This window comes from Physella acuta, unplaced genomic scaffold (genome assembly GCF_028476545.2).
Source record: "Physella acuta isolate Inbredline_101_S28 unplaced genomic scaffold, ASM2847654v3 ptg000048l, whole genome shotgun sequence".
Taxonomy (NCBI): Eukaryota; Metazoa; Mollusca; class Gastropoda; family Physidae; genus Physella; species Physella acuta.
Window position 1 is genome coordinate 1 of NW_026731568.1, and position 16,443 is coordinate 16,443.

Here is a 16,443-nt window from a genome sequence, read left to right on the forward strand (position 1 = left end):
GCCTCTATTTAAATTTACTTATGGGCAAACTGCGTAGTGGTGGGGAAATTTTGACAAGGTCAACAGCGTCATCACGATAAAGTAGTTGTATTAGGACAGTTTGGGCGGATAGTGATTACGATTACAAATTATATGAAACAGTTACAACCCCCCCCTCCCCCCCCCCCCCCCCCCCCATGGATTCTCTGTGAAAAAAGTTTGTCATAATACCACTACTACTTATTTAAATCTATTTCTGAATCAGTATATATGTGTAATTGAATATGTATGTTTAGAACAGTCATCTAAAAACTGACGCTACGTTCACTCTGAGTTGGTTATCTCCCCCCCCCCTACCGCACACGCACCTCACCACCACAAATTGTGTAGAGCGACATTAATGTCACACCTAGGTATACACTGGGTTGGATAATTGACCTAAAGTGACCGGACAGTGGTGGAATGAAGTTGAACCCCCCCCCCCCCCCAAGTTACCCCGAACTGATCTGTTAAGTATATTTGGTGAAAACGCCTAACGATGTACCAAAATACCATGCCGTCAGAATCATAGCTTTTGAAACAGGTAAAACTCTGTGAATATTATTTTTGCCATTACCAGTAAAAAGGTGTGTGATCAATACAGTGATCTAACCCATACCATATCACTATGTTAAAAATGATCTTTAAAGAACACACAAAGCAGTAGTTAATTAAAAGATGTATGATCTGAATTAAAGACCGATTTTTTAGTTAAATGTATGCTTTTATTCCAAATGCTTTTCTAATAAATTTAAAGCGTGTTTTTATACCAACTATGATTTTTAAAAAAAACTTTCATTATGCTGTAATACTTTAGCATTTATGATAACAATATATTTAATTCTGATTGTAGACCAAAATCTTTTGTAAACACGAATATTGTTAAACAACTTTATGACATTCTTAAGTAATTATTGAGTTGTTTTGACATTTATAATTAAATATGTATATATACATATTTATATTTAGAGCGTGATCATTTCCCCTATTTCGCTTGTCTTAAGTATTGTCCCAGGAAATATTATGTAAAAATTTTTTTTACAAGAATTACAAAACAGATTGTGTTGCGTTTATTGTTTTTGGTTGTAGTGTGTATATATATATATATATATATATATATATATATATATATATATATATATATATATATATATATATATATATATATATATATATATATATATATATATATATATATAATATATATATATATTTGTTTAGATTAATAAATTTTTTTGTTTTGTCGGCCTACATTGTGTGTCTTTTCTTATTTCTTCAAGTGCTACTTACAATTTATTTTACATCATAGCGAAGTAATGACATACAGCTAGTAATTATATATATATATATATATATATATATATATATATATATATATATATATATATATATATATATATATATATAATATATATTATATATATATATATATATATATATATATATATATACACGTATATAGAACGTGTTCAAAATTCGGCGCCTTTTTTTGCTCATTTCGCTCCCCCTACAACGAAAACCTGTATACGCCTCTGCTCGTTTATTAATAATCGCAAAAGAAGGTGTCCGCGATATAATTTTTTTTTAAACAAGTATGATAAATCTAGTCAACAAATCATCCATCTTTTAATAGAAGTAAAGGGAGGTCACTTTTTACAACGAAATTTCTTAATCAATCAAGGGAGGCTATTCAATTCTAAAAATATTGTTTCTTGGTGAAATCCTGCGTTTAAACTTTAAAGGACATCACAACATAGATCGACTTTGTAGCCTTATATTTGTAGGAGGAAACGTTTTAAAACTTAAATGATAAATTGATTTAGAGGAAAGTGAGGTGGTTTAAAGATAATTGTTGAAGGTGGTTTTTGGTGGTGTAAGTTAGAGGTGGTGTTGGTTTAGTTAGACGTGGTGGTTAGGTTAGGGGCATATCGTATACTTCAGGTGGTATTTAAGATGGTTCTGGTGTTATTTTAAGACAGAGTGTGTGCAGTACGCATGAGATTGTGTCTAAGATTTCAAATGGTAGATCCAAGGTAGTGTCTAATGCTTAAATTGGTGTTTATGATTTGTCATGGTGTTTGGGCTCATTGTGGTGTCATAGATTGGGTTGGTGTGTGATATTTTAGATGGTGTTTCAACCAAGGTGGTGTTATGTTTGGGGTTTTAGATAGGATGTCTGATTGTAATTGCGTGAGGTTGTGTTTAGGTTTGGGGTGGTGTTTTATACTTGGTTTTATAGATTTCAGGTGGTGTTTGTTTCAGATGGTGTTTGTTTCAGATGGTGTTTGTTTCAGATAGTGTTTGTTTCAGATGATGTTTGTTTGAGATGGTGTTTGTTTCAGATAGTGTTTGTTTGAGATGATGTTTGTTTCAGATGATGTTTGTTTCAGATTGTGTTTGAGCTAGGGGTCTGTGGCCTATGTGTGGGGTGTGTGGTCTATGTGTGGGGTGGTGTGGCTTTTGTATGGGGTGGTGTGGCCTCAAACCCTAAAACAAATGGTGGGCGGGACGGTCTAAAAACTAAGTGCTTTGTTTTAAGAATATTGATCACACTGATGGATTTTGCTCTGCTGAATTAACTGATTATAGTATAACAAGGTATAAAACACAAACTTATTAACCCATAATTATTTAAGTTAAAAAAAAATCACTTAATTTTCGTGCGCCCCCCCCCCTCTCATTACTATTGTTGGCTTGGTTTAAGTTCGGTATTTCCTTGGTTGTTTCCCTTGGCATACTAAATCTAGTTACGGACAGACTAAATAACAAAGCTAATAAACACTAAATAGGATAATTTAATTCCAAACTATTGCAGACATTTCTTGCTGTCAGCGGTAAAGACGGAGCCGTTCTATGGGAGTTGGGGACAACGGACGCTGTGAACCCGGTGATGAACTTTTACACCCCCCAGTACATTGGGGACATAAACGGTGACAATGTGGCAGACATTGTTACAATACATGGCGGTGACCCGCTACAGGAGGCGGGTAAGTTTAGAATTAGGCCTATAGGATAGGATAGCTGTTAATTTAGATTTTAGAATTAGGCCTTTAGCTGTTGTTTAAAGTGTATCTCTATTTTAAAATATATCAAAATACTATTTAAATTATTCAAAGCCTACTAGTCATTTAATTAAAAACTATAGTTTGACTTTAAATGAAGTTTCTTATTTAAATTTATTTATTTTACATTGTACCCGGCCAAAAAAAAATCTGGTACGTTCACAAGTGTAGAATTGTGTTCGAGACATTTAAAAATGTCAACAACAACACTTCTTTGCTTTTAGTTAGCCGATTCTTTACATAGCACTGTCTCTGTGAAAAGAAGTTTGAAAACATGATTACATAATTGTTACTTTCGTCTGGGAAAACCTGATGACATAATTATTACTTTCGTCTAGGCAGCGCCCACAGATTGTCTGGAAGAATAATGATAGTCAGCGGAAGGACAGGGGAAGTCGTTCGGTCGCTCGGCGTCCCTGACAACCGAGAGTCCTATTACTCTCCTCAGCTACTGACTCAAGTCGATGGCGTCCAGGTGATGCTGTTTGGTACCGGTGGGGAGACACATAACGGATCGCTCTGGAGGGTGGAGGTTCAAAGCTTAAAGAAGGGCCTAATGGATAAGGTGGGCAGTACATTTTGGTAGCTGTTTAAAATTAAGTGTTCATGTAAATTGTAATAAATTAATGACCTGTCCTTGTTAATGTATATTTATTATTAATATTATATTAATATTATTATTCTAATGAAATGTCTTGAATCAAAGTTAAATTAATAAATTTTAAATGGCCTATCATTTGGACTGTTTAGTTTATCTCTTATCTTATAAATTTTACAGACCCGGAAATTAGGTAGTGATAGGATAGAAATAGTATCCTTATTATTTAGGTTGTGATGTTTTTAGGCCATACCACATGTTTGTTTAGACCTAGACTATCAATTAAAAAGAAATAATATAAGTTTAGATGTAAGTGCAATTCAAGCTATTGTCTACTTTAGAAACTGGCACTTATAATAAAAATAAAGATAAAGAAAATTAATCCATTCACTTACTAGATAAAAAAAACAACATTTATTATAAGCATACCAGATGTAATATGTGCTTATATAAGAACATAAGTTTTATATTATTTAATAATTAATATTCTTATTTAATAACTAGATTTAAAAAGAAACAACTAGTATATTAGAACTAACTCTTAAATTGTGCCTATCAAATAATTAGATTTTAAAAGCTATAGACATATTCTAGACCTACTTAAGAACAAACAGGACATGTTTTTCATCTGGAAACATTTAAAATAAAATCATTCAAAAATCAAAGGATCACTGTTCCTTTTTAATTTTAAAATCTATTGATTATTCTGATATTGAAAAAAATGTTCCAGGCCATTAAAATGTCATCTGACACCCACAAAGGGTTCATGACACCTCCGTCATTAGTTGACATCACGCAGGACGGGGTCGAGGACATCATCATCCCCATGTTCAACTCCACCCTGCTGGCCATAGATGGCAGGACATACTTGCCAGTTTGGTCGGTCATATTTCCCATGTCAGAATCTTACAGGTAGGTTCACTCAGTTATGTGGTTTATTTACAGAAAAAAACTTTAATAACACATTATTTAGGAATAACATTTGGATGTGAAGATAGGTTTCTGCACTGTGCTGCCTAAGTTCTGCTAGGAAATTAAAAAAAAGAATATATCAAATATCATTGTTCAATTTTATGTTATTTAATTATATTTCTTGTTGAAGTATAAAATATTGTATATGATAAACTAATTATAGACACAGACTTCTTGGTATAAATCTTTGCTAACCCCTGCCTTAAAGGATTAGGACAAAGACTAGGCTTAGGTTTGCTTTCAGTTTGATCTAGGCTTATCATTGATCATTGATTTAGATAAAACTATTGGAACGTAAAAAAGCTCATCTCATAACATTGTGTTTTAAATGACGTTCTTGTATTCAATTGGCATCACACTATATATTAGCTTGTTATTTGTGCAGAAATATAGGTTGGGATGGGGGTGTGAATAAAGTGGGCTAATGAGATCAGATAATGAGGAAATTAAAATTCACCATCAGTCTACTAGTTGCTAAATACTGGCTAAAATAGATGCTAGATACTTCCAAGACATTACTCCCCCAATAGTGAACTTCTAATGATCAAACTATTATTATCTATAGAATAAATGTATTCAACTACCCCCTGATCAAATCATCACCTCTGACCTTTTCTATTAAAATGAAACTAGCACCCCTGCTGTTGGTTTCTACAATGATGATGATGTGCCAGATTTTTTAGTGAAGTATGCCTACGGACCAGGGTATCCAGTTTACTATTACTCAGAGGCAAGTCATTAAAAAAAAAATTTCCACATTAATTTTTTTTTTAAATTTCAAGAAGGAAATAAAGGCTACAGGAAACTATGATCCTGCCACTGTTTCACTGCTATTGTGTGTGTAGCGTTTTTTTCTGAAAGAGAATTTTTTTTCTTTCTTGTTTTTCCCAGACAACAGTGATAGATGGAAAAACAGGCAAGAAATTGATTGATCCTCCCCTGCGAGACACAATAGGATCACAGTCCTCTCCCCTGTCCGTGGCCATGGAGGGGGCGGGCAATGATGTTTTTATAGTCTGGATGGCTGACTGTAAAGGTCACGAGGGGTCAACAGAGGAGTTCAGTTTTGTGAAGGGTAGGGTAAGCTATTTCTGTGAGGTGTTTCAGTTGCCTTTTTTCATTGTCGTTTTATTTCTGTGAGGTGTTTCAGTTGCCTTTTTTCATTGTTGTTTTATTTCTGTGAGGTGTTTCAGTTGCCTTTTTTCATTGTCGTTTTATTTCTGTGAGGTGTTTCAGTTGCCTTTTTTTCATTGTCGTTTTATTTCTGTGAGGTGTTTCAGTTGCCTTTTTTCATTGTCGTTTTATTTCTGTGAGGTGTTTCAGTTGCCTTTTTTTCATTGTCGTTTTATTTCTGTGAGGTGTTTCAGTTGCCTTTTTTCATTGTCGTTTTATTTCTGTATTGATTTACAGCTTTTCCCTTGTGATTTTAATCTGCATCCCAAGCTAAAATGCAGTAAAGTAATAAATTAGTGCTTGAAAATTATAGAGATATATAAAGAGAACCGCTTAAAACTGTGTTTGATGAAGAGATATGGTTGCAGTCCTTTGCTCAATAGAGGCCACCACAAAGAAATTTGTGAAATATAAATACCAGTACCACCATATTGTTGATAATCCTATAGAGTAAATCTTAAGTGGTTTTGTTTTGTTTTTCAAATAAATTGATATAATTAATTCACTTGTTTATGTTTTATCATAGGGACAAAAGACCATGAAAAGAGTAGGGCTAACCTATGTCGACTGAGGTTCAAATCCAATGAATACTCCAGACTGGTAGCTCTTGGTAGAAATCTTCCAAAGCTTGGAGTTTCTATTTATAACTCAGGTTGGATTTTATACTGCTACAGTTTCAAGTGTTTATCCAAATGGTAGCTGCAGTGAGGTTAAAACAATAAGTAATAAAACAGATAGTGTTAGTTACCTCACAAGTTAAAGACAGTTACAAATACTATGGACGTTTCTACGCAAGGTCGTCATCAGCACACAGCAGTTTTTATCCAATCAATTTCATACATTTGTCGTTGTATAGGCATTTAGTTATTTTTTTCTAATTTTAAAATTAATATGGGTAAAAATTGTAAAAATATGAAAATAATTCATCAAATTTCAGATGATAGGAAGACTATTGAACACAGCAAATGGGTGAACACAACTGCTGAGGCGTACGAGTATATAATGAAACATCCAGAGTTTATAAATCAACTGGCGCCTTCAACGTGGGTGGGTGTAAGTTATGTTTTTTAACTGTTAAGTTTAAAATAGTTTTTTTTTTTTTTTTTTTCAGAATTAATCACACTGGTTCAAATAGCATAGATACTTGTTTGTTTCATCCCTTCATGAGTGTTTCATGACTTGGGTTAAAGTATTGGCCCTATTGGTTCTAAATAAATTATGTTTTTCTATTTCCTTTAGTGGGGTGGGGGGGGGGGGGAGCAGCACTGTTGTACCTGAAAAAGACTCTGTTTCTTGATTGTTAGCCAATAGTTTTATTTTAGGCCAACACAATTGGTGTACATACAGTCATTAAAAACACAATTGGTGTACATACGGTCATTAAAAACAGAAGTTTAACCTTCTAGTCCAAAATCTTAGCAAACCTTCACACACATTGTTGATGGGTCATCTATAGATGATGTAACACTCCTAGGGGAGAGGGGAGGGTTATAATTTTGTGACAGTGTAGGATGAGGGGGGGGGGGGGCAAGATAGTGTGGTCATACTTTTGCATTTTAATTATGTGATGTTAGAAACTAAATTTTAGCTGATATTGAAAATTTTTGTAAAATGTAGTAGAAATTGATAAATATACTTTATGTTGGCCAAGGTCAGTCTATGGTTTGGAAAACAAATTGAAGTTTAAAAAAATAAACTGCTATTTTGAATGGGGTTGTCGCTTGAGGTGTGGCGTTATTTTAGGAGTGGGGGGGGGGGGGGGGTCTGGCTTTTTTGTTATGATATGTGACAGTAAGGTGGAAAGGGAGGTAAAAGGCATAAAAATAGAGAGCCATCAATTATGGATGACCCCTGAGGATAACTCTTAAGGCTGACATTGACCTTAGAAATTAATCTAAGTTATCTTCAGCTTAAAAGAGTTAACTTTTATCTTTTAACAGTGAAACCCATTTATTTCATGCTAATGAATTCTGTTTTTATAAGGGATCTGTGCTTTAAAACCCAATTACATGTAGCTAATATTATCTTTTAGACATTATAGGCCTATATAATATAGCTTATCAAATTTAAACCTAGTTATCTTTAGTTAAATTTATGATGTCATCAATAGATGAGAGGTCTACTTGTTAAAACACATTATTTATTGTTTAAGAATTCTAATTTTTAAAGGACTATTAGTGGTAAAGACAGGATTTTGTAATTGGGGGGTAGGGGTGTAAAAAATCCATTCATAAGTGATTTTAATAGATAGATTTTGTAAGTGGGCATATATATGTTTATAAGTATGTATGTAAGCACATTGAAATGTGTGTGTTTGTGTAAAAATATGTAAATATATATATATATATATATATATATATATATATATATATATATATATATATATATATATATATATATATATATATATATAAGACCTCTATTTATATAAATGTAAAATTTTTAAAATTCTAAATTTTGAAAATAAATCAACATCAGTGGGCTGTAACCAACACCTACAATTTAATGTAAGACAATTGGGGTATATTGGTAGGTTAATGGGGGAGGTCAACCACACCAGCTGAGTCCACTGTCAACAGAGCTCTATACACTGATTTCTTTCAGGCCAACAATTCTATACACTGATTTCTTTCAGGCCAACAATTCTATACACTGATTTCTTTCAGGCCAACAATTCTATACACTGATTTCTTTCAGGCCAACAATTCTATACACTGATTTCTTTCAGGCCAACAATTCTATACACTGATTTCTTTCAGGCCAACAATTCTATACACTGATTTCTTTCAGGCCAACAATTCTATACACTGATTTCTTTCAGGCCAACAATTCTATACACTGATTTCTTTCAGGCCAACAATTCTATACACTGATTTCTTACTGTCAACAACTCTATACACTGATTTCTTTCAGGCCAACAATTCTATACACTGATTTCTTACTGGCCAACAACTCTATACACTGATTTCTTTCAGGCCAACAATTCTTTACACTGATTTCTTTCTGGCCAACAATTCTATACACTGATTTCTTTCTGGCCAACAATTCTATACACTGATTTCTTTCTGGCCAACAATTCTATACACTGATTTATTTCAGGCCAACAATTCTATACACTGATTTCTTTCAGGCAAACAATTCTATACACTGATTTCTTTCTGGCCAACAATTCTATACACTGATTTCTTTCAGGCCAACAATTCTATACACTGATTTCTTTCTGGCCAACAATTCTATACACTGATTTCTTTCAGGCCAACAATTCTATACACTGATTTCTTTCAGGCCAACAATTCTATACACTGATTTCTTTCTGGCCAACAATTCTATACACTGATTTATTTCAGGCCAACAATTCTATACACTGATTTCTTTCAGGCCAACAATTCTATACACTGATTTCTTTCTGGCCAACAATTCTATACACTGATTTCTTTCAGGCCAACAATTCTATACACTGATTTCTTTCAGGCCAACAATTCTATACACTGATTTCTTTCAGGCCAACAATTCTATACACTGATTTCTTTCTGGCCAACAATTCTAGACACTGATTTCTTTCAGGCCAACAATTCTATACACTGATTTCTTTCAGGCCAACAATTCTATACACTGATTTCTTTCAGGCTAACAGTTCTATACACTGATTTCTTTCAGGCCAACAATTCTATACACTGATTTCTTTCAGGCCAACAATTCTATACACTGATTTCTTTCAGGCCAACAATTCTATACACTGATTTATTTCAGGCCAACAATTCTAGACACTGATTTCTTTCAGGCCAACAATTCTATACACTGATTTCTTTCAGGCCAACAATTCTATACACTGATTTATTTCAGGCCAACAATTCTATACACTGATTTCTTTCAGGCCAACAATTCTATACACTGATTTCTTTCAGGCCAACAATTCTATACACTGATTTCTTTCAGGCCAACAATTCTATACACTGATTTCTTTCAGGCCAACAATTCTATACACTGATTTCTTTCAGGCCAACAATTCTATACACTGATTTCTTTCAGGCCAACAATTCTATACACTGATTTCTTTCAGGCCAACAATTCTATACACTGATTTCTTTCAGGCCGAGGCAGACAATGGTGAGTACCAACGCTCTGAGGCGCTGGACACCCCACCCGAGTACACAGACAGGCACAGAACCAGCTCCAAGAAGGGGCCAGGGGGAGGCGGCCCAGTCTCTGGCAGAAAGAAAACATACAAACAGGGGTATATGGATAACTCTGGATACCCACTCAAGGGAGATAATGCTAATTATAATCAAATGGCTGGGTATAACCAACCCCAAAACCAAGGGGTTTTACCGTATGATGAGTACGTGATCCCATACAAGGATACGGGAAAGGGATATTATGGAACGCAGTACGGGCCGTATTTTTCTGGTGATGATACTGGTGACTACTATAAGCAAGGATATCCTTATAGGACTGCACGTAAAAGGACAGCGAAAAGAAAGCCTGTTGATATAAGGTCAAAGTTCATGGCCAAGAGACAGTCAAGGGAGGGTAGATGGAAGAGACATGTGGGGCCTCACGATGACGACGGACTGCAGGTCAGTTGTTTGTTTCATCTTGTTTAACTTACAGGTGTTTCTTCTGTTTAATTCACAGACATTTTTTGTTTGTGTTTTAATTTACCCGAATTTTTTGTTTGTTTGCTTAATTTACTAATAATTTTTTTTTTACGAGGACTCATTTAGATTTACTATTGCTAATTAATTATCCTATAAACATTTTAACTTTTTTGTTATTCAAACATTATTTTTTAAAATGAGTTTACTTACAAAACACAATATATTTTTTAATGAAAACAACTGTTTTAGGAAGTAACAGGTAATTAGAATCAACGTTCTTTAAGCATGTCAAAGAAGAATAAAATTCATCTACGGCAGGGGTCTCCAAACTTTTCAGTCCGAGGGCCGCATTAACTAACAAATTTCAGTTCGGGGGCCAGTTTCTTCCAGGGATGTCTTTGATTTTCTGGGCAAAGTTCCTCAGCCATCACCAACAAACGTATTTTCCGTGGACAAAAAGATCTCCGCTGGCCGGATGAGAGGACCTCGCGGGCCGCATTCGGCCCGCGGGCCGTAGTTTGGAGACCCCTGATCTACGGCAATAATCACTAGAGGCTAAATTTTTTAACAGCTAACTTTGATAATCCACCACATAACCCAAGCCTTTTAAACCACCAAGTTTAGAGTTCCTAGATAGTCCCTGAGTCCACTCAGCTCTAATAGGTACTTGACTTATTTTGGGGAAGGTTAAGACAGATGGGGCATAGAACTAACCACACTATCTTTCTAATTTTTTAGGTCACAGAAACAGGTGAACTCTTTTTCACCTGCAATATTAACTGGCATGACTGAAATGGTGCCTTTACATTACATACTTTACTTTTAACCCAGTTACTCCCATATTAAACACAGCTCTATACCAGACAGTTGTTCAACTAAACACAAACATCAATTTTTCTCACAGCGGCTTCTGTCGACTGGAGTTCTGGCACCAACCACCCTGCCCCCCTCCCACCCTGACTACAACCGATCCATCGACATCATCTTCGCCACCTACTGGTTTTTCCCTGCCAACACCCACGCTATCCTGCCACAAGATCAGAAATGTATTGCAGAAAAATTAGCGCAGGAGGGCGTGGTGCGCAACGTTGCTAGCAGTAAGATCTTATTTTACTCTTAACACTCCCCATTGAATTTTTTGCTGTTTATAGATTTAAAAAAAAAAACTTCCCACAAATAAGTCGTTATGAAGGTAATTTAAATAGCACTACATCCATCCATCTTTGCAGCTTCTTGTTGAATTGGCTTTTCTGATTATTTTAATGTAATGAAATTAAAAACAATGTTTTGTTTATAGGCTACTTAAGTTTTAATAGGCCAGCATGTAGTATACAAAAACAGAATTAACGAATAAAAAGACTTACTTGAAATCAAAATAGATTTTACAAAGAGGTATATTTTTTCAAATGTTTTTAATGTTGATTAGAGGATATATTTCTGAGAGAAATGGAGTGAAAAATATTTTTTCCAATTTGGCTCAGGTCCCTACTTCCAGCTGAGCCATGAGGAGTATGAAGAAGCCATCACAAAAGATTGTCTGAAACTCTCAGATCACCTGGCTGAAGAGGAAGGAACTTATTCCAACTCAGACGACGCCTACAACCCACTGGACCTAAACATGGGACAGATGACTGTATACAGGTAAGTCAAATATTTCACATTGATGGGACAGATGACTGTATACAGGTAAGTCAAATATTTCACATTGATGGGACAGATGACTGTATACAGGTAAGTCAAATATTTCACATTGATGGGACAGATGACTGTATACAGGTAAGTCAAATATTTCACATTGATGGGACAGATGACTGTATACAGGTAAGTCAAATATTTCACATTGATGGGACAGATGACTGTATACAGGTAAGTCAAATATTTCACATTGATGGGACAGTTTACAGGTAAATCAGATATTTCACATTGATGGGACAGTCTACAGGTAAATCAAATATTTCACATTGATGGGACAGTCTACAGGTAAATCAGATATTTCACATTGATGGGACAGTCTACAGGTAACTCAAATATTTCACATTGATGGGACAGTCAACAGGTAAATCAGATATTTCACATTGATGGACAGGTGATAGTATACAGGTAAGTCAAATAATTCACATTGATGGGACAGTCTACAGGTAACTCAAATAATTCACATAGTGAAGAATTCTTGTCAGGATAGAGTTGTCTTATTTTATTAGTGAGATTTACTCAATTAAATAAAAACATCTAAACTCTAATGATTTGTTTACAATTATTCTACAAGTGTCACGAGCATTCTGGCATATTAAACCAAATATTTTCACCAAAATTCTTAATGTGACCAAGCTAAAGAAAAAAACACTTTTTAAAAAATATTTTTACTTGCAGATTGAGGCTAAAGTTCTCATGTTCCAAGTTGGCCAACAGCACAGAAAGCAACGCACAATGTGCAAATCTTCTTCCTTTCTCTCAGCAGAAGTGGGGGGCCTACATGGGGACAAACGGAGACAGCCATTGGACGCTACCTAAATTCTAAGGTTTGGATATGACAGTGTTAAAGGTGACAAGTACTTTACACTTACAAAATTGTAATGATTAGATATGGCAGTTTTAAAGGTGACATCTACTGAACACTAACAAAATTGTAATGATTAGATATGGCAGTTCTAATGGTGACATCTACTAGCTAGGCCAATGCCGCTGCCGAGAAAATCGGACAAATCGGCTTTTCCCTACCCCCTGCATGTTTAACTCTGTTTTTTTGCATGCTTTTATTGTGTTTATATTAACATGTTATACATCATTCTGTTCGTAATTGAATTACCTTTTTAACTGTATTAGTTTGATTTCTCTATTATTTCAGACGTTGAAGAAATCGCCGATTAAATCGCATTTTTTACCCTCCGCGGCGACGTGCCGATTAGGGGGGAGGCTTTTTCACCTTTTTAAAAGGGGGGTGTTACTTGGGGTCTATAGACTCTGTGAGTTTTCGTACTACAACTGTGAAACTTGGTAGAAGAATAGATTAAATGTACACGTATAACGCTCAGGGTTCTTGGTTAAAATATGTTAAATACTTTCGGAGATATCAGACCGCAAAGTTAAACTAAGTTATTTGAGCTATTTATGGACCGATTTTTTATTTGAACCCTGAGCTGTATTCCTGAAATCTCGATGTTTATTAATATGTATGATACGTCCTATAAGGCCCTATAATAAGGACGTCTATAGACTTTGAAGTGGACCGAAAATATAAACACGACGCGCCGACCGCTGTCTGACTGAACCGCCCTGCTGTGCTTCAAATCGCCGTCTTTAAACTGATGACGCGTTACAAAATTTGTATACACGTATCGAGTTTACGTACTACAACAGTTAAATTTGGCAGACGAATACATTAAATGTAGACGTATAACGCTCAGGGTTCGTGGTCAAAATAAGTTAAATACTTTTGGAGACATCGGACCGCAAAGTTGAACCAAGTTTCCCGGTCTATTATTGGACATATTTTACATTTGAACCCTGAGCTGTATTCCCGAAATCCCGCCGTTTATTTTAATGTATGACATGTAATATAGCACCTCGTAATAAACCCGTCCATACATTTTAAAACCGAACGAAAATAAAAATTAACGCGTCGGCCGCCGTCCGACTGATTGGTGATCTACACATCGTGTGGCACAGCCGAGTGTGTGGTCACGTGACGCTAGGCGCTTGATCGGATTGGATGAGACTATAAACAATATCTAAAGATAGATACATGTGTTCCCGTGTTTGACTCGACGGCTATTGCTACTTTATATTTATAAGCACACAGACATGTTGCATAACTTTGTCTCAACCCATTGAAACGTCAAACAAAAGTTTTGTTAGTATTTACGGCTGAGGACTATTCGTCAAAATTAATCTTCTTTAGAAATTAATCCGAATAGCTTCGGCCCGATCAAACAATGCTGTGATTTGATTCGTGTAACGTTTCATTATTGTGTACATTACATTTTCGTAAAAATGGCTTTAAAAATAAATTAAATTATATCCGGGGCTCTTTTCTACAAATTTTAATACCACTAGCTTGCCAAATCGACCAAAATGGGGTGGGGTGGATGGGGGTAGCCACTGACCATCCTACACCGTATGTAACACCCATAGCCTCACCCAGCCCCCACTAGTCGGTGACGCGACAAGCCGACGAGCATCGCTTTTGATGTTGTATAACACCCGTACGGTACACGGTGGTTTCATACCCCACCTCCCTCCCCCTTCACTTTGTGGAGTTGATGTTACTAACCCTCGGGCATAGATCAGGAAATCTTGCCAGACTTTTGTCTCTGAGATTACATAATATTCATCTGACACGTTCATCGGGTTGGCCGACTAGCCTATCCAGCGGTCGTGTTTACGTAATAGGGCAATAAAATTCGTTCGTCAGAAGACCTGGTTACCCACATGTCTGATTGAACTAAATCTAGGCAAAAGCTGATGGTGGTAAACGTGTCTGTGTATAGCCAAACACGGTAATCTTACACAATTTCTAGAATCTACTAGATCTACACAGTCAAGCACTCAAACACGTGCTTTTTTCTTAAGAAAGTTTTTAATTGTAAAAGGCCTACTGGTAGGCTTCCAAAATACATAAACATACTTACTACTAGCATAAACATTGGGCATAAATATAAATTTATAACTAGATCTATACCTTGTGCAAGTTTAAAAAAAAAATATTTTCCTCCAAAGTTTATTTTATTGACATTGTAAAAATGATTAACTTTAATATGGGTAATAATATTACGTAATTACCATAAAGCACACTCTGATTCTGATCAGACACATTTGTAACTAGACTAATTCTATAGCAAAAAGGATTAAGATATTTAAAATAACAAGCAATATAATTATAATGAGATAGGCCTTTATTTTTGGAACAGAGTAGGCCTATAGTATTGCACATAGATTACATAATATCTTTTAAGAAGTTACCTAATCACAAATTTACTATAGCATTCTTCTCTTTGTATTGAAAAACTTGATTAGTTATATTTTCTTCTAGTAGGCTATTAACTTAAAGTTAACTGACAATGAGCAAAAGTGATTTTAAAACAAATTCATGGTATATTTTGAGCAAAGGGTGGGATTACATAACCTTAACATTTGATAGTTATGTAACAATGTTGGACCATTTCAAATCTACCATTAGCTTGTGCATATACAAATGTCATATTTTAGATTAAAACAGCGTTACATTTAAAGAATGACTTCTTATCACGTTGATTATTAGATGTTTAAAAAAAAATTTAAAGGGGGGTATTACATAATCTATGAGATTAGTAGGTTGAGTAATCGAAGGACACTTTTTAAAATAGCATCATTGGATTCAGCATACAAAAATCTATCAAATGTCTTAAAATTACATCAATTGATAAAGTATTCTGGCTTTTATACCACTTTTAGTGAAAAACGCTTAAAAATTTGGTCCATACCCTCCCAGTATTTTTCCTCTTTCAGGGTCTACCCCGGTTGTCTGAAAAAACTGCTGTTTTTTAATGACTAAACAATTCATAACTTTTTTGTTTATGGTCAGATTTTGAAAATTCAAACTGATCTGTAATCAGATTGACAGCTCCTATCCAAATATGTAACTATTATATTGTTTTACTGAAATTAAATTTTTGCATTGGCCTAGCTACATCTACTGAACACTAACAAAATTGTAATGATTAGATATGGCAGTTCTAATGGTGACATCTACTGAACACTAACAAAATTGTAATGATTAGATGTGGCAGTTCTAATGGTGACATCTACTGAACACTAACAAAATTGTAATGATTAGATATGGCAGTTCTAATCGTGACATCTACTTAACACTTACAAAATTGTAAGGTTTGGATATGACAGTTGTATTTGTGACATCTGCATTACTCTTACAAAATTGTAATGTTTACTTGTATTTGTGACAGCTACTTTACTCTTAACAAATTTTATTACACACTTTTAAGCATAGATTACTAATCTATAAAAGGACATGATGGAAATTTCACAT

At 34.8% G+C, this 16,443-nt stretch overlaps 1 protein-coding gene across 2 annotated transcripts; it reads left to right on the forward strand.

Annotated features, from left to right (window-relative positions):
• Positions 1-2,833: 2,833 nt before the first annotated feature.
• LOC131944658 (uncharacterized) lies at positions 2,834-13,081 on the forward strand (the record flags this gene model as incomplete). 2 transcript variants are annotated; one of them, XM_059305431.1, is given in 11 exon segments in its annotated part: positions 2,834-3,005; positions 3,419-3,645; positions 4,409-4,590; positions 5,284-5,380; positions 5,542-5,725; positions 6,350-6,475; positions 6,761-6,876; positions 9,915-10,400; positions 11,326-11,518; positions 11,903-12,062; positions 12,792-13,081. In XM_059305431.1, coding segments are annotated over 11 exon segments (2,091 nt in total), but the record flags the coding sequence as incomplete, so codon positions are not given.
• Positions 13,082-16,443: the final 3,362 nt, after the last annotated feature.